Here is a 22,969-nt window from a genome sequence, read left to right on the forward strand (position 1 = left end):
GTCCTGACATCCCAGGAATCAGTCTGGTGAACATTCTCTGCACTCCCTTTATGGCAATAATGTTCTTAATCACACAGGAGGGCTGGTCACCAACGCAATATTCCACCTCTCCACCAATTCCAATACTGCTCGCCAGTGGGGTGGGGGGGGAGGGGGGGGGGGGCTGTCTGTTGCGCTAGTATGGGTGTTGCGGGCTGAAGGTACTGGTTTCCAGAGGGCTAGTATAGACATTGTGGGCCGTTTCAACGATTTTAAAAGCCAAGTCAAGGCGAACAGTTAGGCTGCAGCCACACGACAACTAAAATTCATTTTGTGAACACAAACTTGTTAAAAAAAGGCGAGGCAAACAATTGGGCTAAAAACATTAACATCTCTCTAATTTTTCATCGACGGAAAAAATCCTCTGCACTCATATGGCGGAGGGGGGCTCTGAGCGAGGTGGCCAAAAATGACGGTGTTCTCTCGGAAATCGCAGCACAGTCGGCCAAAAGCGGTCAAGATCAGCGATTTAGTAATATAGATTGTGTGTTCTTTATCTTTGTACCTCTGCTGGTAAAATAATTTCACTTGCACTTTATGTGCAATGTGACGAATAAAACCGTATTGTATTGTATTGTAGTGTACACTGTGGTCGGCTTGATTGCAATCATGTATAGTCTTTTCTTTGACTGGATAGCACGCAACAAAAAGATTTCCAGTGTACCCCGTGTACACGTGACAATAATAAAATAAACTATACTAAATTAACCATATAACCATATAACAATTACAGCACGGAAACAGGCCATCTCGGCCCTACAAGTCCGTGCCGAACAACTTTTTTTATTTTCCCCTTAGTCCCACCTGCCTGCACTCATACCATAACCCTCCATTCCCTTCTCATCCATATGCCTATCCAATTTATTTTTAAATGATACCAATGAACCTGCCTCCACCACTTCCACTGGGAGCTCATTGCACACCGCTACCACTCTCTGCGTAAAGAAGTTCCCCCTCATATTACCCCTAAACTTCTGTCCCTTAATTCTGAAGTCATGTCCTCTTGTTTGAATCTTCCCTATTCTCAAAGGGAAAAGCTTGTCCACATCAACTCTGTCTATCCCTCTCATCATTTTAAAAACCTCTATCAAGTCCCCCCTTAACCTTCTGCGCTCCAAAGAATAAAGCCCTAACTTGTTCAACCTATCTCTGTAACTTAGTTGCTGAAACCCAGGCAACATTCTAGTAAATCTCCTCTGTACTCTCTCTATTTTGTTGACATCCTTCCTATAATTAGGCGACCAAAATTGTACACCATACTCCAGAATTGGCCTCACCAATGCCTTGTACAATTTTAACATTACATCCCAACTTTATGTGCAATGTGACGAATAAAACCGTATTGTATTGTATTGTACACTGTGGTCGGCTTGATCGCAATCATGTATAGTGTTTTCTTTGACTGGATAGCACGCAACAAAAAGATTTCCAGTGTACCCAGTGTACATGTGACAATAATAAAATAAACTATACTAAATTAAACCACTGCTGCTCAGAATGCGGTGTTTGCACGTTCTCCCTGTGACCACGTGGGTTTCCTCCAGGTGCTCCGGTTGCCTCCCACATCCCAAAGAGGTGTGTGGGTCGGTGGGTGAATTGACCTCTGTAAATTGCCCCAAGTGAGGGGTGGGATCAGGCTGGATGGGATGGGAGTACATGGGAAAGACAATAGAAATGTAGGGGCTATGTAACTAGGTGCTCATGGATAATATGGCCCTGATGGGCTGAAGGGCCTCTTCACGTGCTGCATGACTCTATGACAAACTATAACGTGAGTAAGGCAAGGCAGCACCTTTACCACCTCAGGCAATTGAGGAAATTCAGAGTGTCTCCGAGGATCCTACAGTGCTTCTACGCAGCGGCGGTGGAAAGCATCTTGTCTGGAAATATTACAATCTGGTTTGGGAATTGCTCTGCCCAGGACAAGAAGGCTCTGCAGAGAGTAGTGCGTTCGGCCGAACGCACTATGGGAACTTCACTCGCCCCCCCTGCAGGAACTATACATCAGGAGGTGCAACTCCAGAGCCAATAAAATCATGGGGGACCCCTTCCACCCCTGCAATGGACTGTTCCAGCTGCTATGGTCAGGCAAACGCCTCCGTTGCCATGCTGTGAGAACGGAGAGGTTGAGAAGGAGTTTCTTCCCAGAGGCAATTAGGACTGTAAACTCCTATCTCACCAGGGACTAACTTTACTGAACCACTCTACTGCTTTTTATTTCCCTTTTTCCTTCCGCCCACAATATTTAATTTGGAAAAAACTATGTGATTCTGTTACATTCTGTTTGTAGTTTATTTGGTTGTTTGTTTGTTTGTCTTTTTGCACAAAGTCAGCGAGCATTTGCCACTTTTCATTTCACTGCACATCTCGTATGTGTATGTGACGAATAAACTTGACTTGACTTGACTAATGTGGGCAATGCAGCAGTGAGCTGCGGGAGATGTGGGTCTGCATGAAGCAGTGAGGCAGTCAGGTGAATGGTGTAGAAGTGAGGGTGAGGAGTGACAATAATACACCTGAACGTCAAGGGTACACCAACAAGGTCACAGTGAGGGTGATGCACATTGATATGTGGAATGGGGGATGATTTTAGTTTAGTTTAGTTTAGAGATACAGCGCAGAAACAGGCAAGTCCGCGCCGACCAGCGACCCCCGCACATTCATATAACCATATAACAATTACAGCACGGAAACAGGCCATCTCGACCCTACAAGTCCATGCCGAACAAATTTTTTTCCCCTTAGTCCCACCTGCCTGCACTCATACCATAACCCTCCATTCCCTTCTCATCCATATGCCTATCCAATTTATTTTTAAATGATACCAATGAACCTGCCTCCACCACTTCCACTGGGAGCTCATTCCACACCGCCACCACTCTCTGCGTAAAGAAGTTCCCCCTCATATTACCCCTAAACTTCTGTCCCTTAATTCTGAAGTCATGTCCTCTTGTTTGAATCCTCCCTATTCTCAAAGGGAAAAGCTTGTCCACATCAACTCTGTCTATCCCTCTCATCATTTTAAAGACCTCTATCAGGTCCCCCCTTAACCTTCTGCGCTCCAGAGAATAAAGACCTAACTTATTCAACCTATCTCTGTAACTTAGTTGTTGAAACCCAGGCAACATTCTAGTAAATCTCCTCTGTACTCTCTCTATTTTGTTGACATCCTTCCTATAATTTGGCGACCAAAATTGTACACCATACTCCAGATTTGGTCTCACCAATGCCTTGTACAATTTTAACATTACATCCCAGCTTCTATACTCAATGCTCTGATTTATAAAGGCTAGCATACCAAAAGCTTTCTTTACCACCCTAGCTATATGAGATTCCACCTTCAAGGAACTATGCACGGTTATACCCAGATCCCTCTGTTCAACTGTATTCTTCAATTCCCTACCATTTACCATGTATTCATTCATACTGTCCTACACACACTAGGGATAATTTACAATTATTTCAGCCTACAAACCTGTACGCCTTGGGAGGAAAGTGATCTCGGAGAAAACCCACGCCGGTCACGGGGAGAACGTACAAACTCCGCACAGACAGCACCCGCAGTTAGAATCGAACCCGGGTCTCTGGCGCTGTAAGGCAGCAACTCTGCCGACGCGCCACCGTGCCGCCCGAGTTAACAGAGTGAGTGACGGGTCAGGACTACAAGGCAAGCAAACCCTTGGAGTGAAGGGTGGCTGAGTGGGTACTCCAGGAACAGCACTCCACACCAAAGCTTAGACTACATTTGAGACTCCTCTGTCACTTCCAACTCTTTTTGCAGAACAACCAGGAACGGGCTACTGATTGGGGACGATCAGCCATGATCACATTGAATGGCGGTGCTGACTCGAAGAGCCAAATGGCCTACTCCTGCACCTATTGTCTATTCTCACTGTACTTAGTTTTTCTATGTGGGGGAGGTGGGCAGGGGAAGGGGGAATAACCATATAACAATTACAGCACGGAAACAGGCCATCTCGGCCCTACAAGTCCGTGCCGAACAACTTTTTTTCCCTTAGTCCCACCTGCCTGCACTCATACCATAACCCTCCATTCCCTTCTCATCCATATCCCTATCCAATTTATTTTTAAATGATACCAATGAACCTGCCTCCACCACTTCCACTGGAAGCTCATTCCACACCGCCACCACTCTCTGTGTAAAGAAGTTCCCCCTCATATTACCCCTAAACTTCTGTCCCTTAATTCTGAAGTCATGTCCTCTCGTTTGAATCTTCCCTATTCTCAAAGGGAAAAGCTTGTCCACATCAACTCTGTTTCCCAGCTACTTCCTGGTGAAGATGTGACTATTGTCCGAGTCGCGTACTCGCCCTATCCCCCCCCTCCCCCCCCTCAACTGGATTGGCACGGCCTTTCCTGCTGGAGACGGACCAGTTCTTCAGCGGCGGTGCAGCGCTGGATTTATTGCGCAGCGGGCAATGCCTAACCTGGGATCGCCGTTTGAAGCTCCGGAGTGTTGGGCCTGCTGCTTCAACATCGTGGAGCTGTGGTTTGTGGAGCTTCCAGCCACGGGCGGCGCTGACTTCAACATTGTGGAGTCCTGGTGATCCCTTTGCCGAGGGCCGCCAGTGTGAATCTCCACCCAGCGCAGCCTGTGGACTTCTGGGGAGCCGCGGTCTCCGGTAGGAAGTGGTCGATTCGGAAGTCCATACCGCTGAGGATGTTCGTCCGTTCTGACGTCAGAGTTCCATCATCCCGGCGAGAGGGCCTGAACATCGGGCCGCCGGTAGCGGCGACTGCGGAGGGCTCGGGAGGCCCCAACCACGAGTGAACAACAAAGAACGTCGGAGGAAGATGACTGAACTTTGGTGCCTTCCCTCACAGTGGGAAACTTTGATTCCGCTGTGTGGGGATGTTTATGTTAAAGACAATCGTGTGTTGTGTTCTCTTTTTATTCGTGTGGCTGTATGGTAACCACAAATTTCACTGTACCAATTGGTGTATGTGACAATAAATGTCTCGTGTCTTGTCTTGTCTTGTCTTGTCTTGTCAGTCTTCCCTTAAACTATCCAGCTGGCGTTGGAGAGAGTCCAAAGGAGGTTTACGAGAATGACCTGGGTGGGATGATTAGGTTATGGGATGTTTGTTCTGAAGAGCATTTGACAGCTCTGGGCCTCTACTCGCTGGAGTTCAGAAGGATAAGGAGGAAACTGATTGAAACTTACCAAATGGTGGCAAAAACGGGAAAGCAGACTATTATCTAAATGGTGGCCGATTGGGAAAGGGGGAGATGCAGCGAGACCTGGGTGTCATGGTACACCAGTCATTGAAGGTAGGCATGCAGGTGCAGCAGGCAGTAAAGAAAGCGAATGGTATGTTGGCTTTCATTGCAAAAGGATTTGAGTATAGGAGCAGGGAGGTTCTACTGCAGTTGTACAGGGTCTTGGTGAGACCACACCTGGAGTATTGGGCACAGTTTTGATCTCCAAATCTGAGGAAGGACATTATTGCCATAGAGGGAGTGCAGAGAAGGTTCACCAGACTGATTCCTGGGATGTCAGGACTGTCTTATGAAGAAAGACTGGATAGACTTGGTTTATACTCTCTAGAATTTAGGTTTATACTCTCTAGAATTGATTCAGATTCAGATTCAATTTAATTGTCATTGTCAGTGTACAGTACAGAGACAACGAAATGCATTGAGAGGGGATCTTATAGAAACGTACAAAATTCTTAAGGGGTTGGACAGGCTAGATGCAGGAAGATTGTTCCCGATGTTAGGGAAGTCCAGGACAAGGGGTCACAGCTTAAGGATAAGGGGGAAATCCTTTAAAACCGAGATGAGGAGAACTTTTTTCACACAGAGTGGTGAATCTCTGGAACTCTCTGCCACAGAGGGTAGTTGAGGCCACAGTTCATTGGCCATATTTAAGAGGGAGTTAGATGTGGCCCTTGTGGTTAAGGGGATCAGGGGGTATGGAGAGAAGGCAGGTACGGGATACTGAGTTGGATGATCAGCCATGATCATATTGAATGGCGGTGCAGGCTCGAAGGGCCGAATGGCCTCTACTCCTGCACCTAATTTCTATGTTTCTAAATAATGAAAGGCCTGGATAGAGTGGGCGTGCAGATGATGTTTCCACTGGTGGGGGAGTTCAGAAACAAACGGCACGGCCTCAGAATCAAAGGATACCTTCAGAATGGAGATGAGGAGGAATTTCTTTAGCCAGAGGGTGGTGAATCCATGGAATTAATTGCCATGGACGGATGTGGAGCCCATTATTGGGCATTTTACAAGCAGAGAGTGATAGGTTCTCGATTAGTAAGGCCATCAAAGGTTACGGGGAGAATGGGATTAAGTGGGCAAGGTAGATCAGTTATGAATGAATGGCTGAGCAGAATCGATGGGCCGAATTGCCTAATTCTACTTCTATATCATATAACCATATAACCCCATATAACAATTACAGCACGGAAACAGGCCATCTCGACCCTTCTAGTCCGTGCCGAACACATAATCTCCCCTAGTCCCATATACCTGCGCTCAGACCATAACCCTCCATTCCCTTCCCATCCATATAACTATCCAATTTATTTTTAAATGATAAAAAACGAACCTGCCTCCACCACCTTCACTGGAAGCTCATTCCACACAGCTACCACTCTCTGAGTAAAGAAGTTCCCCCTCATGTTACCCCTAAACTTCAGTCCCTTAATTCTCATGTCATGTCCCCTTGTTTGAATCTTCCCTACTCTCAGTGGGAAAAGCTTTTCCACGTCAACTCTGTCTATCCTCTCATCATTTTAAAGACCTCTATCAAGTCCCCCCTTAACCTTCTGCGCTCCAAAGAATAAAGCCCTAACTTGTTCAACCTTTCTCTGTAACTTAGTTGCTGAAACCCAGGCAACATTCTAGTAAATCTCCTCTGTACTCTCTCTATTTTGTTGACATCCTTCCTATAATTAGGCGACCAAAATTGTACACCATACTCCAGAATTGGCCTCACCAATGCCTTGTACAATTTTAACATTACATCCCAACTTCTATACCTCATGAACTTATCTACAAAAATCCACTTCTACCAGCTCCTGTTGGGGGGCAGTTCCAAACACCCACTGCGCTTGCAGATAGTGAAGATGGATGTGAAAGATTGCAGCAGGATCTTGATAGATTGGCCAGGTCGGCTGAAGAATGGTTGATGGAATTTAATACAGAGAAATGTGAGATGTTGCATTTTGGGATGTCGAACAAGGGCAGTGAACGTTAGGCCTCTGGGAAGTGTTGTGGAGCAGAGGGATCTAGGAGCACAGGTGCATGGTTCCTTCAAGGTAGAGTCGCAGGTAGAGAAGGGTGTCAAAAAGGCGTTTGGCACTTTGGCCTTCATCAGTCAGAGTATTGAATAGAGAAGTTGGGAGGTCATGTTGCAGTTGTATAAGATGTTGGTGAGACCGCATTTAGAATATTGTGTTCAAGAAGGAACTACAGATGCTGGAAAATCGAAGGTACACAAAAATGCTGGAGAAACTCAGCGGGTGCAGCAGCATCTATGGAACGAAGGAAATAGTGACGTTTCGGGCCGAAACCCTTCTTCAGACTGATATTGATATTAGAATATTGTGTTCTGGGCACCACGTTATAGGAAAGATATTGTCAAGCTTGAAAGGGTTCAGAGATGATTTACGAGGATGTTGCCAGGAATAGAGGGTGTGAGCTATAGGGAGAGGTTGAGTAGGCTGGGTCTCTATTCTTTGGAGCACAGGAGGATGAGGGGTGATCTTATTGAGTTGCATAAAATCATGAGAGGAATAGATCGGGGTAAATGCACAGAGTCTCTTGCCCAGAGTGGGGGAATCAAGGACCAGAGGACATAGGTTCAAGATGAAGGGGAAAGGATTCAATAGGAATCTGAGGGGTAACTTTTTCACACTGCGGGTGGTGGGTGTATGGAACAAGCTGCCAGAGGAGGTAGTTGAGGCTGGGAATATCCCAACGTTTAAGAAATAGTTATACAGGTACATGGATAGGACAGGTTTGGAGGGATATAGAAACATAGAAACATAGACAATAGGTGCAGGAGTAGAGGCCATTCGGCCCTTCGAGCCTGCACCGCCATTCAATATGATCATGGCTGATCATCCAACTCAGTATCCCGTACCTGCCTTCTCTCCATACCCCCTGATCCCCTTAGCCCCAAGGGCCACATCTAACTCCCTCTTAAATATAGCCAATGAACTGTGGCCTCAACTACCCTCTGTGGCAGAGAGTTCCAGAGATTCACCACTCTCTGTGTGAAAAAAGTTCTTCTCATCTCGGTTTTTTAAAGGATTTCCCCCTTATCCTTAAGCTGTGACCCCTTGTCCTGGACTTCCCTAACATCGGGAACAATCTTCCTGCATCTAGCCTGTCCAACCCCTTAAGAATTTTGTAAGTTTCTATAAGATCCCCTCTCAATCTTCTAAAAATTCTAGAGAGTATAAACCAAGGATGGACCAAGCACATGCAGGTGGGACTAGTGTAGCTGGGACATGTTGGCCGGTGTGGGCTAGTTGGGCCGAAGGGCCTGTTTCCACACTGTATCACCCTGTGACTTTGATTCTTGTGGGTTGATGGATTTCTGCTAAATTTGCAACCGCATTTGCTGCTGCACGCGATTCAGTGACGGCTTCTATTTATACACTTCTCACATTTGGAAACCACTGTCAAAGCATTTAATTTTAATTTAGGTTAGAGATACAGTGTGGAAGCAGGCCCTTCCTCACCTCAATACTAAATGGCCTACCCCCAATTCTTAAACTGTGACCCCTGGTTCTGGACTCCCCCAACATCAGGAACATGTTTCACGCATCTAGCCTGTCCAATCAATCCTTTAAGAATGTTATATGTTTCTATAAGATACCCTCTCATCCTTCTAAATTCCACTGAATACAAGCCCAGCCGACTCATTCTTTCATCACATGTCAGTGCCATCATCGCGGGAATTAACCTGGTGAACATACGCTGTACTTCCTCAATAGCAATAATGTTCTTCCTCAAATTACGAGACCAAAATTGCACACAATACTCCAGGTGCAGTCTCACCAGGGCCCTGTACAACTACAGTAGGACTTCCTTGCTCCTAAACTCAAAAACCTCTTGCAATGAAGGCCAACATTGAATGAGCTTTCTTCACTGCCTGCTGCGACTTACTTTCAGTGACTGGTGTAAAAGGACACGCAGGTCTCGTGCACTTCCCCTTTTCTTATATCTGACATCATTCAGATAACAATCTGCCTTGTTCTTACCACCTCACATTTATCCACATTAAACTGCATCTGCCATGCATCTTCCCCCTCACCCTACCTATCCAAGTCACACTGCAGCCTCATAGCATCCTCCTCACAGCTCACACTACCCCCCAGCTTTGTTTCATCCACAAACTTGGAGATGTTACATTTAATTCCTTCGCCTAAATCGTTAATATATATTGTAAATAACTGGGGTCCCAGCATTGCGCCTTGCGGCACCCCACTAGTCACTGCCTGCGATCCCGTATAGGATCCGTTAATTCCTACTCTTTACTTCCTGTCTGCCAACCAGTTCTCTATTCATGTCAATACCCTACCGCCAATAACATGTGGTCTAATTTTGCACACTAATCTCTTGTGTGGGACCTTGCCAAAGGGTTTTTGAAAGTCCAGATACACCACATCCACTGGTTCTCACTTATCCATTCTGGCAAACAGGAAGCAAAGAGTAGGAGTAAACTGCTTTTCACAATGGCGGGCAGTGACTAGTGGGGTACCGCAAGGCTCAGTGCTGGGACCCCAGCTATTTACAATATATATTAATGATCTGGATGAGGGAATTGAAGGCAATATCTCCAAGTTTGCGGATGACACGAAGCTGGGGGGCAGTGTTAGCTATGAGGAGGATGCTAGGAGACTGCAAGGTGACTTGGATAGGCTGGGTGAGTGGGCAAATGTTTGGCAGATGCAGTATAATGTGGATAAATGTGAGGTTATCCATTTGGTGGCAAAAACAGGAAAGCAGACTATTATCTAAATGGTGGCCGATTGGGAAAAGGGGAGATGCAGCGAGACCTGGGTGTCATGGTACACCAGTCATTGAAAGTAGGCATGCAGGTGCAACAGGCAGTGAAGAAAGCGAATGGTATGTTAGCTTTCATAGCAAAAGGATTTGAGTATAGGAGCAGGGAGGTTCTACTGCAGTTATACAGGGTCTTGGTGAGACCACACCTGGAGTATTGCGTACAGTTTTGGTCTCCAAATGTGAGGAAGGGTTCTTATAGAAACTTACAAAATTCTTAAGGAGTTGGATGCGGGAAGATTGTTCCTGATGTTGGGGAAGTCCAGGACAAGGGGTCACAGCTTAAGGATAAGGGGGAAATCCTTTAAAACCGAGATGAGAAAAACTTTTTTCACACAGAGAGTGGTGAATCTCTGGAACTCTCTGCCGCAGAGGGTAGTTGAGGCCAGTTCATTGGCTATATTTAAGAGGGAGTTAGCTGTGGCCCTTGTGGCTAAGGGGATCAGGGGGTATGGAGAGAAGGCAGGTACGGGATACTGAGTTGGATGATCAGCCATGATCATATTGAATGGCGGTGCAGGCTCGAAGGACCGAATGGCCTACTCCTGCACCTAATTTCTATGTTGAAGGATATGGCGGACCAATTGAATAACTACTTTGGTTCCGTCTTCACTAAGGAAGACATAAATAATTTGAACAATTTTTGTAGTTCATCCATGCAGTCTTTAAATGTCTTCCATTGCATATCCACCGTCAACCCTTTTAGAATTAATTGCCAGTCAATCTTGGCCAATTCACGTCTCATACCCTCAAAGTTACCTTTCTTTAAGTTCAGAACCATTGTTTCTGAATTAACAATGTCACTCTCCATGCTAATGAAGAACTCAACCATATTATGGTCACTCTTGCCCAAGGGGCCACGCACAACAAGATTGCTAACTAACCCTTCCTCATTACTCAATACCCAGTCTAAATAGCCTGCTCTCTCGTTGGTTCCTCTACATGTTGATTTAGATAACTATCCCGCATACATTCCAAGAAATCCTCTTCCTCAGCACCCCTGCCAATTTGATTCACCCAATCTATATGTAGATTGAAGTCACCCATTATAACTGTTTTGCCTTTGTCGCACGCATTTCTAATTTCCTGTTTGATACCATCTCCAACTTCACTACTACTGTTAGGTGGCCTGTACACAACACCCACCAGCGTTTTCTGCCCCTTAGTGTTTCGCAGCTCTACCCATACCGATTCCACATCCTCCAAACTAATGTCCTTCCTTTCCATTGCATTAATCCCCTCTCTAATCAGTAACGCTACCCCACCTCCTTTTCCTTTCTCTGTATCCCTCCTAAATGTTGAATATTATGTATGTATGTCATACATACATACAATACAATAAAAAAACAACAATAAACACATATTAACATCCACCACAGTGAGTCTACCTAGCATCTCCTCACTGTGATGGGAGGCAAAAAGTCTTAGGTCTACAGTCTCTTCCCTCCTCTTCTCCCTCTGCGCTACGGCGATACCCCACCGGGTGATGTGAAAACAGTCCCGCGGCTCAAACACCGCGGCCCGGGGTGGTCGAAGCTGCCGTCCACCAGTCCTGCTTCAAGGCATTGGTGAGGCCAATTCTGGAGTACGGTGTACAGTTTTGGTCGCCTAATTATAGGAAGCATGTCAACAAAATAGAGAGAGTACAGAGGAGATTTACTAGAATGTTGCCTGGGTTTCAGCAACTAAGTTACAGAGAAAGGTTGAACAAGTTAGGGCTTTATTCTTTGGAGCGCAGAAGGTTAAGGGGGGACTTGATAGAGGTTTTTAAAATGATGAGAGGGATAGACAGAGTTGACGTGGAAAAGCTTTTCCCACTGAGAGTAGGGAAGATTCAAACAAGGGGACATGACATGAGAATTAAGGGACTGAAGTTTAGGGGTAACATGAGGGGGAACTTCTTTATTCAGAGAGTGGTAGCTGTGTGGAATGAGCTTCCAGAGAAGGTGGTGGAGGCAGGTTCGTTTTTATCATTTAAAAATAAATTGGATAGTTATATGGATGGGAAGGGAATGGAGGGTTATGGTCTGAGCGCAGGTATATGGGACTAGGGGAGATTATGTGTTCGGCACGGACTAGAAGGGTCGAGATGACCTGTTTCCGTGCTGTAATTGTTATATGGTTATATGGTTATATGGTTATATGGTTATATGGTTATATGGTTATATGGCCCGCGGCCGAACCCCGGACTCAGGTCACCGCCGCCAAAACACCGTCCCAGCCACCGGAGCACCGTTCCAGCCCCGAGCCGGATCGCCCTCACGTAAGTACCGCGCAGCCTCGCGCCAGGCCGCCCCGACATGGGCGCCACTCCTCCCTCGGGCCGGGCCGCCATGAGGAATTCTGAAGCGGTACCAAAGAAATGGGCCGTGGTTTAACCCAGGGCAAGAGAGATGGGAGACATGTCCGCTGAGTGGGAAGGACATGGGCAGGGGAGAGGAAAGGGGAAGAGGAAGAGTTAGAGGGAGCCCACCATGGGTGTGGGAGAGCACATGGTGGGCGAGTGACAGAGTGGTACAGCATGGAAACAGGCCATTCGGCCCACCACGTTCATGTTGATCGGTGGCCACCAATTAGAATTAATCCCATTCCCCCAGCTATCGGTCCCAAGCTCTCAATGTGATTCAAGAGCATGTCCACACACTTTGTAAATGCTGTAAGTGACTCTGCTTCCACCTCCCCCTTGCCGTGGTGTGTCCCAGGTACTCACCACACTCTGGCTGAGAAAGGTCCCTCCGATCATCTGTAAATCTCTTTCCCTTTACCATAAATCTTGGAGGAGGAGGCATCTTGGGGAACGGCTGCTAACCGACAGCCGTCTGTTTAATTCACTTTGTTTTTGTAGTTCTAGTGATTCCTGTGTTTTGTTTGTGGGAGAAATAGACTTTTTAATGTCGGGGGAAAGGGGAAACTATTTTCTAGGTCCCTACCTGGTCGGTGAGGCAGCTTTTTCTCCGGGCTGCCCCATCGACCCGCCCTTGAGGCCTACCAGCGGGCGTGGAGCGCCGTTTCCTGGCGGGGCCCGCCCAGCACCTCGCCTTCGGTGGCGGCACAGCGCTGGAGCGCTATCGCGGGACGGAGCAAGCGATGCCTTGCCTGGGTCGCCGCGCTGGAGCTCCGGTGAGCTGTGATCGCCGAGTTCAACACCTCCGGGCTGCGGAGCGGAGCGGGAGGCGCCGACTTCAACATCGGGAGCCTGGGAGCTCCAAACCAGCGCGGCCTTGTCGGCTTCGGAAGCCGCGGTCTCCGGTAAGGAAGCGGCCGTTCCAGGTGGCCAAGCCGCTGTGAGGACTCTCGCGACGCCGGGGCAACAGCACCCGGCGAGAACGGCCAGGAACATCGGGCCTCCGTAGAGGCAATAGAGGCCTCACTAGGCCTGACTTTGGGAGAACTAGGGATGGGGACTGGACATTGTGCCTTCCCCCACAGTGGTAACCGTTGTGGGGGGATGATTTTTGTGTGTAAGTGATTATTTTAGTTTGTGTCCAAGATGGCTGTCGGAAGGGAGAGTGTACGCTGGCACGGTTTAGCTGCCGCTGCTCTCTCTTCACATTGTGTTTTTGATTTTTTTTGTCTTTGGATCGAATTCTGTCATTAATTTGTGTATTGATGATGTCTTTATTATTTATTTTACTCCGATTATATGTTTTTTACTCTTGTTAAATTCTGTAAGGTGTCCTTGAGACTTTTGAAAGGCGCCCACAAATAAAATTTATTATCATTATTATTATAAATCTACATCCTCTTGTGTTATCTCTCTTTGATTTAGTTTAGTCTTTATTTTAGAGATACAGCTTGGAAACAGGCCCTTCGGCCCATCGAGTCCGCGCTGACAATTGATCGCCCATTCACACTACGTCTATCCTACACACTAGGGACAATTTACAGAAGCCAATTGACCGGCAAATCTGCTCTTCTGTGGGACGTGAGCTGAAACCGGAGCACCAGGGGAAAACCCACGTCATCACAGGGAGAACGTGCAAACACCATACAGACAGCACCTGTGGTCAGGATCAAACCCGGGTCTCTGGCGCCGTAAGGCAGTAGCTCTACCGCTGCGCCACTGTGGGGAAAGACATTTTGCATGTATAGGAAGAGAGAGTGTGGGGAGAGAGTGGAGCGGGAGTGTGGGAGAGAGTGTAGGGGGAGTGTGGGAGAGAGTGCAGGGAGAGTGTAGGGGGAGTGTGGGAGAGAGTGTAGGGGGTGTGGATGGAGTTTGAGAGAGAGAACACGGGGAGTGAGAGGTTGTTCAGGGCAGTGAGAGGGAGTGCATGGGCCTAGTGATGTGTAGAGTACTGGAGTACAGAGGGAGTGGGATAGTGGAGAGTGGGATAGTGAGGATTGGTATGCAGGGGATTGGGATGGAGGGGATTAGGATAGTGGGGATTGGGATGGAGGGGATTGGGATGGAGGGGTTTGGGATGGAGGGGATTGGGATGGAGGGGTTTGGGATGGAGGGGATTGGGATGGAGGGGATTGGGATGGAGGGGTTTGGGATGGAGGGGATTGGGGTGGAGGGGATTGGGATGGAGGGGTTTGGGATGGAGGGGTTTGGGATGGAGGGGATGGGATGGAGGGGATTGGGAGGGGTTTGGGGAGGGGATTGGGATGGAGGGGATTGGGATGGAGGGGTTTGGGATGGAGGGGTTTGGGATGGAGGGGAGTGGCAGGGTAGGGATGGCGGGGAGTGGGAAGGCAGGGAGTGAGATGGAGGGGTTCAATGCTGTAAGAATGTGGGACAGGGGGAGTGGGGTGTGGGCAGTTGTGTAAAGGTGAGTGGGATAGAATGGGAGGGGAGTGTGATAGTCCGCGGGGCTGTGGATCACGGTGACAGCGTTAGTCACTGGGCGCTGCCTCCCGCTCGCTACACATTGATGCAATCTGACCTGATCCACCCGCAAGGCAGACTTGTATGCGTTTCCTCTACACACCCCCCTCTCCTCCCCTCCCCTCCCCTCCCACTACTACACTCCCCGAGCGGGGGGTGGCGAGCACTGCAGGGAAATTGGCTCTCAGTCCGACTTTCTCCTGCTGGCTGCTTCCTGCTTTCTGTTGAGAGCTCTGCTCATTATCCACCCAGTCAATTTTAATTCCGCCCTCAGCACTTCACCGAACAGCAGCGACGGTTCAGTCGGTGTGAGGAGCGGCCAAGATGGAAAGTTGTAACGTACCTGTATCACTCCTGTTCGCCGTCTTGTCTCTCTGCTCTGTGTCGGGAGACCACGCAGGTAAGACAGTGTCATTTGGAAAACCAAATTATATTGGATAAAGCTTTTCCCACTGAGAGTAGGGAAGATTCTCCAGTTCAATGTTGCCTGGGTTTCAACAACTAAGTTACAGAGAAAGGTTGAACAAGTTAGGGCTTTATTCTTTGGAGCGCAGAAGGTTAAGGGGGGACTTGATAGAGGTTTTTAAAATGATGAGAGGGATAGACAGAGTTGACGTGGAAAAGCTTTTCCCACTGAGAGTAGGGAAGATTCAAGCAAGGGGACATGACATGAGAATTAAGGGACTGAAGTTTAGGGGTAACATGAGGGGGAACTTCTTTACTCAGAGAGTGGTAGCTGTGTGGAATGAGCTTCCAGTGAAGGTGGTGGAGGCAGGTTCGTTTTTATCATTTAAAAATAAATTGGATAGTTATATGGATGGGAAGGGAATGGAGGGTTATGGTCTGAGCGCAGGTATATGGGACTAGGGGAGATTATGTGTTCGGCACGGACTAGAAGGGTCGAGATGGCCTGTTTCCGTGCTGTAATTGTTATATGGTTATATTCTTCGGGAAAGTAACAGGAGAAACTCAGCGGGTCGGGCAGCATCCGTGGAGGGAAGTGGACAATCTTTGTCCCAGGGGTTGGAAATCGGCAGCCAGAAGGCATAGGGTGAGAGGGGGAAGATTTAATAGGAACATTTTCACTCAGATGGTGTGTGGTGGGAACACGGGATGAGTTGCCAGGGGAAGTATGTAGGAAGAAACTGCAGATGCCGGTTTAACCTGTAGACACAAAATGCTGGAGTAACTCAGCGGGACAGGCAGCATCGCTGGAGAGAGGGAACGGCTGACGTTTTGGGTCGAGACCCTTCTTCAGACTGCGGAGGAAGATGAGGCAGAATCAGTAACAACATTTAAAAGACACATGGACAGGTGCGTGGGTAGGGTAGATAGGTGGAGAGTCAACAACTAAGTTACAGAGATAGGTTGAATAAGTTAGGTCTTTATTCTCTGGAGCGCAGAAGGTTAAGGGGGGACCTGATAGAGGTCTTTAAAATGATGAGAGGGATAGACAGAGTTGATGGGGACAAGCTTTTCCCTTTGAGAATAGGGAAGATTCAAACAAGAGGACATGACTTCAGAATTAAGGGACAGAAGTTTAGGGGTAATATGAGGGGGAACTTCTTTACGCAGAGAGTGGTGGCGGTGTGGAATGAGCTCCCAGTGGAAGTGGTAGAGGCAGGTTCATTGGTATCATTTAAAAATAAATTGGATAGGCATATGGATGAGAAGGGAATGGAGGGTTATGGTATGAGTGCAGGCAGGTGGGACTAAGGGGAAAAAAAATTTGTTCGGCATGGACTTGTAGGGCCGAGATGGCCTGTTTCCGTGCTGTAATTGTTATATGGTTATATGGAGAGGGATATGGATCAAATGCGGGCAAATGGGAATAGCTGAGATGGCTCATCTTGGTCGGCATGGCGTGGACGAATTGGGTCGAATGGTCTATTTCTGTACAGTATGATTCTAGGAAGGTTCCCAATCAGAAACGTTGCCTGTCCATTCTCTCTTTGTTATTTAGACACCAGACATGTGGGTTTGTAGGTCAATTGGTGGGATAACATAGAACTAGTGTAAACGGATGATCAATGGACAGTATCGACTCGATGGGCCGAATAGCCTGTTTCCATGCTATATCTTTTAATTCAATTCAGAATATGTGGGATGAGGCTATTTGTAGTTTGTTTGTTTGTTTGTTTGTCTTTTTGCAGGAGCATTTGCCACTTTTCATTTCACTGCACATCTCGTATGTGTATGTGACGAATAAACTTGACTTGACTTGAAAAGAGACACGAAAAGCTGGAGTAACTCAGCGGGACAGTTAGCATCTCTGGAGAGAAGGAATGGGTGACGTTTCGGGTCAAGACCATTCTTAGCCCTAACCCTAACCCATTTCTTAAAATGCTTATTTTAGAGTCAAACAGCACAGAAACAGGCCCTTCAGCCCAACTGGTCCATGCTAACCCAGATGTCCCATCTAAGTTAGTCCCACCTGCCCACATTTCGCCTATATCCCTCTAAACCTTTCCTATCATGATCACAGTGAATGGCCGTGCTGGCTCGACGGGGCGAATGGCCTCCTCCTGCACCTATTGTCTATTGTCCATCTGTGTGTTCAGGGAGGTTGCTTTGTGCACTGCACCTGTGCTGGTGCTTATGGTGAATGGAATATTTCCTGGCCTGTTATGAAATTTTAGCTTAGTTTAGTTTATTATTGTCACATAACCATATAACAATTACAGCACGGAAACAGGCCATCTCGACCCTTCTAGTCCGTGCCGAACACATAATCTCCCCTAGTCCCATATACCTGCGCTCAGACCATAACCCTCCATTCCCTTCCCATCCATATAACTATCCAATTTATTTTTAAATGATAAAAACGAACCTGCCTCCACCACCTTCACTGGAAGCTCATTCCACACAGCTACCACTCTCTGAGTAAAGAAGTTCCCCCTCATGTTACCCCTAAACTTCAGTCCCTTAATTCTCAAGTCATGTCCCCTTGTTTGAATCTTCCCTACTCTCAGTGGGAAAAGCTTTTCCACGTCAACTCTGTCTATCCCTCTCATCATTTTAAAAACCTCTATCAAGTCCCCCCTTAACCTTCTGCGCTCCAAAGAATAAAGCCCTAACTTGTTCAACCTTTCTCTGTAACTTAGTTGCTGAAACCCAGGCAACATTCTAGTACCGAGGTACAGTGAAAAGTTATGTTTGCATGCTATCCAATCAAAGTAAAGAATATTACTTTGGACGGCATGGCTTCACAGCAGTAGACTTGCTTGTCTTACAGCGCCAGAGACCCGGGTTGGACCCTGAGCACGGGTGCTGCCAGTCCATAGAAACATAGAAATTAGGTGCAGGAGTAGGCCATTCGGCCCTTCGAGGCTGCACCGCCATTCAATATGATCATGGCTGATCATCCAACTCAGTATCCCGTACCTGCCTTCTCTCCATACCCCCTGATCCCCATCTAACTCCCTCTTAAATATGAACTGGCCTCAACTACCCTCTGTGGCAGAGAGTTCCAGAGATTCACCACTCTCTGCGTGAAAAAAGTTCTTCTCATCTCGGTTTTAAAGGATTTTCCCCTTTATCCTTAAGGTGTGACCCCTTGTCCTGGACTTCCCTAACATCGGGAACAATCTTCCTGCATCTAGCCTGTCCAACCCCTTAAGAATTTTGTAAGTTTCTATAAGATCCCCTCTCAGTCTCCTAAATTCTAGAGAGTATAAACCAAGTCTATCCAGTCTTTCTTCATAATACAGTCCTGACATCCCAGGAATCAGTCTGGTGAACCGTCTCTGCACTCCCTCTATGGCAATAATGTCCTTCCTCAGATTTGGAGACCAAAACTGTACGCAATACTCCAGGTGTGGTCTCACCAAGACCCTGTACAACTGCAGTAGAACCTCTCTGCTCCTATACTCAAATCCTTTTGCAATGAAAGCTAACATACCATTCGCTTTCTTTACTGCCTGCTGCACCTGCATGCCTACCTTCAATGACTGGTGTGCCATGACACCCAGGTCTCACTGCATCTCCCCCTTTCCCAATCGGCCACCATTTAGATAATATGGTGTTCCAGAGTTTGTACGTTCTCTCCGTGACCTGTGTGGGCTTACTCCGGGTGCTCTGGTTTCCTCCCGCCCTCCAAAGACGTATAGGTTTGTGGGCCAATTGGCTTGGTAAAATTGTACATTTCCCTTGTATGTGTAGGGTGGTGTTAGTGCTTATCGGCACGGACTTATTGGGCCAAAGGGCATGTTTCCGTCCTGCATCTCCGAACTAAACTAAACTAAACTACACATGGATACATTCAAACAATCCACAGTGCATAGATAAGGACAGTGTACTCGAATTGGGGTGGAAGTGAAACCCGTTGATACAGATGGGCAGTGTGAACATTATTGTGAAATGCTGACCCTTGCCAGGCAGCTGATTTCTCATCCTCTGTAAGGAAATGAAATCAAGGTTTCAAAAAAAGAAAAATGTGTATTGTGCAATTTCCATATATGCCCTCATTGTGCAGAGGAGGCCATTTGGCCCATCTACTAGCTACTCCAGCAACCTGTGTGAAATTTAAAAAAAAAGCACGGTGAATGCTGGATACACTGAAGAAAGGTCACAACCTTGGGCAGGGACCTACAAAGTGAAGGGTTGGGCTCTGGGGAGAGTTGTAGAGCAGAGGGGTCAATGAGTGCAGTCACATACTTCCTCACTGATGGCCTTCATCAGTCAGGGTTTTGAGCACAGAGGTTGTGATGTTACGTTACAGCTGTACAAGGCACAAGTGCCGTATTATGTTCAGTTTTGCTCATCCTTTTGTGTGCAAAATAGAAACATAGAAACATAGAAATTAGGTGCAGGAGTAGGCCATTCGGCCCTTCGAGCCTGCACCGCCATTCAATATGATCATGGCTGATCACCCAACTCAGTATCCCGTACCTGCCTTCTCTCCATACCCCCTCATCCCCTTAGCCACAAGGGCCACATCTAACTCCCTCTTAAATATAGCCAATGAACTGGCCTCAACTACCCTCTGTGGCAGAGAATTCCAGAGATTCACCACTCTCTGTGTGAAAAAAGTTCTTCTCATCTCGGTTTTAAAGGATTTCCCCTTTATCCTTAAGCTGTGACCCCTTGTCCTGGACTTCCCCATCATCGGGAACAATCTTCCTGCATCTAGCCTGTCCAACCCCATAAGAATTTTGTAAGTTTCTATAAGATCCCCTCTCAATCTCCTAAATTCTAGAGAGTATAAACCAAGCCTATCCAGTCTTTCTTCATAAGACAGTCCTGACATCCCAGGAATCAGTCTGGTGAACCGTCTCTGCACTCCCTCCATGGCAATAATGTCCTTCCTCAGATTTGGAGACCAAAACTGTACGCAATACTCCAGGTGTGGTCTCACCAAGACCCTGTACAACTGCAGTAGAACCTCCCTGCTCCTATACTCAAATCCTTTTGCAATGAAAGCTAACATACCATTCGCTTTCTTTACTGCCTGCTGCACCTGCATGCCTACCTTCAATGACTGGTGTACCATGACACCCAGGTCTCGCTGCATCTCCCCCTTTCCCAATCGAGGCCACCATTTAGATAATAGTCTGCTTTCCTGTTTTTGCCACCAAAATGGATAACCTCACATTTATCCACATTATACTGCATCTGCCAAACATTTGCCCACTCACCCAGCCTATCCAAGTCACCAATAAAATGTTAGTTTATTTAGAGATAGAGTATGGAAATGGATCCTTCAGACCACACTGAGTTCCCTGGCGCTCTAAACCTGCTGCCGGCCCAGTTTGTACAGCTTCTTTAACAAGGGGTGTTAGTGATAGTGGGGCACAGAAAGCAAACAAGTGGAGGTGGGTTTTTAAGAAGGAACTGCAGATGCTGGAAAATCAAAGGTACACAAAAATGCTGGAGAAACTCGGCGGGTGCAGCAGCATCTATGGAGCGAAGGAAATAGGCAACGTTTCGGGCCGAAACCCTTCTTCAGACTGATGGGGGTAGAAGAAAGGAAAAAGGAGGAGGAGGAGCCCGAGGGCTGAGGAAGGGGAGGAGACAGCAAGGGCTAACAAAATTGGGAGAATTCAATGTTCATGCCCCCGGGATGCAGACTCCCCAAGCGGAATATGAGGTGCTGTTCCTCCAATTGCTGGTGTTGCTCGCCCTGGCCATGGAGGAGACCCAGGACAGAGAGGTCGGATGGGGAATGGGAGGGGGAGTTGAAGTGCTGAGCCACCGGAAGGTCAGGCAGGTTCTTCAGGGCCAAGCGGAGATGTTCGGCGAAACGATCGCCCAGCCTCCGCTTGGTCTCACCGATGTAGATCAGCTGACATCTAGAGCAGCGGATGCAGTAGATGAGGTTGGAGGAGATGCAGGTGAACCTCTGTCGCACCTGGAACGACTGCTTGGGTCCTTGAATGTAGTCGAGGGGGGATGTAAAGGGACAAGTGTTGCATCTCTTGCGGTTGCAAGGGAAAGTGCCCGGGGAGGGAGTCGTTTTCCGAGGGGAGGTGGGTGTTTATTCTGGGATGGTGTCTGCAGGTTGGAGGTGCGATCATTCTGCCAGAGGAGGTAGTTGATGCAGGAACAACAACAACATATAAAAGGCATTTGGATAGGAACGTTGGTGAGACCACATTTAGAGTATTGTGTTCAGTTCCGGGCACCATGTTATAGGAAAGTATAGAAGTTGAGTATAGAAGTTGGGATGTAATGCTAAAATTGTACAAGGCATTGGTGAGGCCAATTCTGGAGTATGGTGTACAATTTTGGTCGCCTAATTATAGGAAGGATGTCTACCAAAATAGAGAGAGTACAGAGGAGATTTACTAGAATGTTGCTTGGGTTTCAGCAACTAAGTTACAGAGAAAGGTTGAATAAGTTAGATCTTTATTCTTTGGAGCGCAGAAGGTTAAGGGGGGACTTGATAGAGGTTTTTAAAATAATGAGAGGGATAGACAGAGTTGACGTGGAAAAGCTTTTCCCACTGAGAGTAGGGAAGATTCAAACAAGGGGACATGACTTGAGAATTAAGGGACTGAAGTTTAGGGGTAACATGAGGGGGAACTTCTTTACTCAGAGAGTGGTGGCTGTGTGGAATGAGCTTCCAGTGAAGGTGGTGGAGGCAGGTTCATTTTTATCATTTAAAAATAAATTGGATAGTTATATGGACGGGAAGGGAATGGAAGGTTATGGTCTGAGCGCAGGTGTATGGGACTAGGGGAGAATACGTGTTCGGCACGGACTAGAAGGGTCGAGATGGCCTGTTTCCGTGCTGTAATTGTTATATGGTTATATGAAAAGATATTGTCAAGCTTGAAAGGGTTCAGAGCAGATTTACGAGGATGTTGCCAGGACTAGAGGGCCTGAGCTATAGGGAGTGGTTGAGTAGGCTGGGTCTCTATTCCTTGGAGGGCAGGAGGATGAGGGGTGATCTTATAGAGGTGTACAAAATCATGAGGGGAGTAGATCAGGTAGATGCACAGTCTCTTGCCCAGAGTAGGGGAATCGAGGACCAGAGGACTTAGGTTCGAGGTGAAGGGGAAAAGATTTAATAGGAAACTGTAAAGAAGTGATAGCGACACACTGTAACTTTACTTCATTTTATTCATACTGTATCTTATACAAAGTGCACTAGCTGTACGTGGTCTGTCACGGAAACTAGAGAGCGATATGTGGGTGGGGAGGTTGTAATTGTACTTGTGATATGGGGAGTGGTTAGTAGTGATGAGGTAACTATATTTTTACTAGAATGTTGCCTGGGTTTCAGCAACTAAGTTACAGAGAAAGGTTGAACAAGTTAGGGCTTTATTCTTTGGAGCGCAGAAGGTTAAGGGGGGACTTGATAGAGGTTTTTAAAATGATGAGAGGGATAGACAGAGTTGACGTGGAAAAGCTTTTCCCACTGAGAGTAGGGAAGATTCAAACAAGGGGACATGACATGAGAATTAAGGGACTGAAGTTTAGGGGTAACATGAGGGGGAACTTCTTTACTCAGAGAGTGGTAGCTGTGTGGAACGAGCTTCCAGTGAAGGTGGTGGAGGCAGGTTCGTTTTTATCATTTAAAAATAAATTGGATAGTTATATGGATGGGAAGG

General features: G+C 47.2%; 1 protein-coding gene across 1 annotated transcript in view; it reads left to right on the top strand.

Moving 5' to 3' along the window:
- Window positions 1–15,063: 15,063 nt before the first annotated feature.
- Window positions 15,064–22,969, top strand: part of LOC129715939 (major histocompatibility complex class I-related gene protein-like) — a 39,117-nt gene continuing 31,211 nt past the window's right edge. The window contains exon 1 of the mRNA XM_055665833.1: window positions 15,064–15,315. Within this exon, the coding sequence (XP_055521808.1) occupies window positions 15,240–15,315 (76 nt within the window). The 5' untranslated portion in view covers window positions 15,064–15,239. The remainder of the gene's footprint in view (window positions 15,316–22,969) is intronic.

The sequence above is a fragment of the Leucoraja erinacea genome, unplaced genomic scaffold, assembly GCF_028641065.1.
Source record: "Leucoraja erinacea ecotype New England unplaced genomic scaffold, Leri_hhj_1 Leri_152S, whole genome shotgun sequence".
NCBI lineage: Eukaryota > Metazoa > Chordata > Chondrichthyes > Rajiformes > Rajidae > Leucoraja > Leucoraja erinaceus.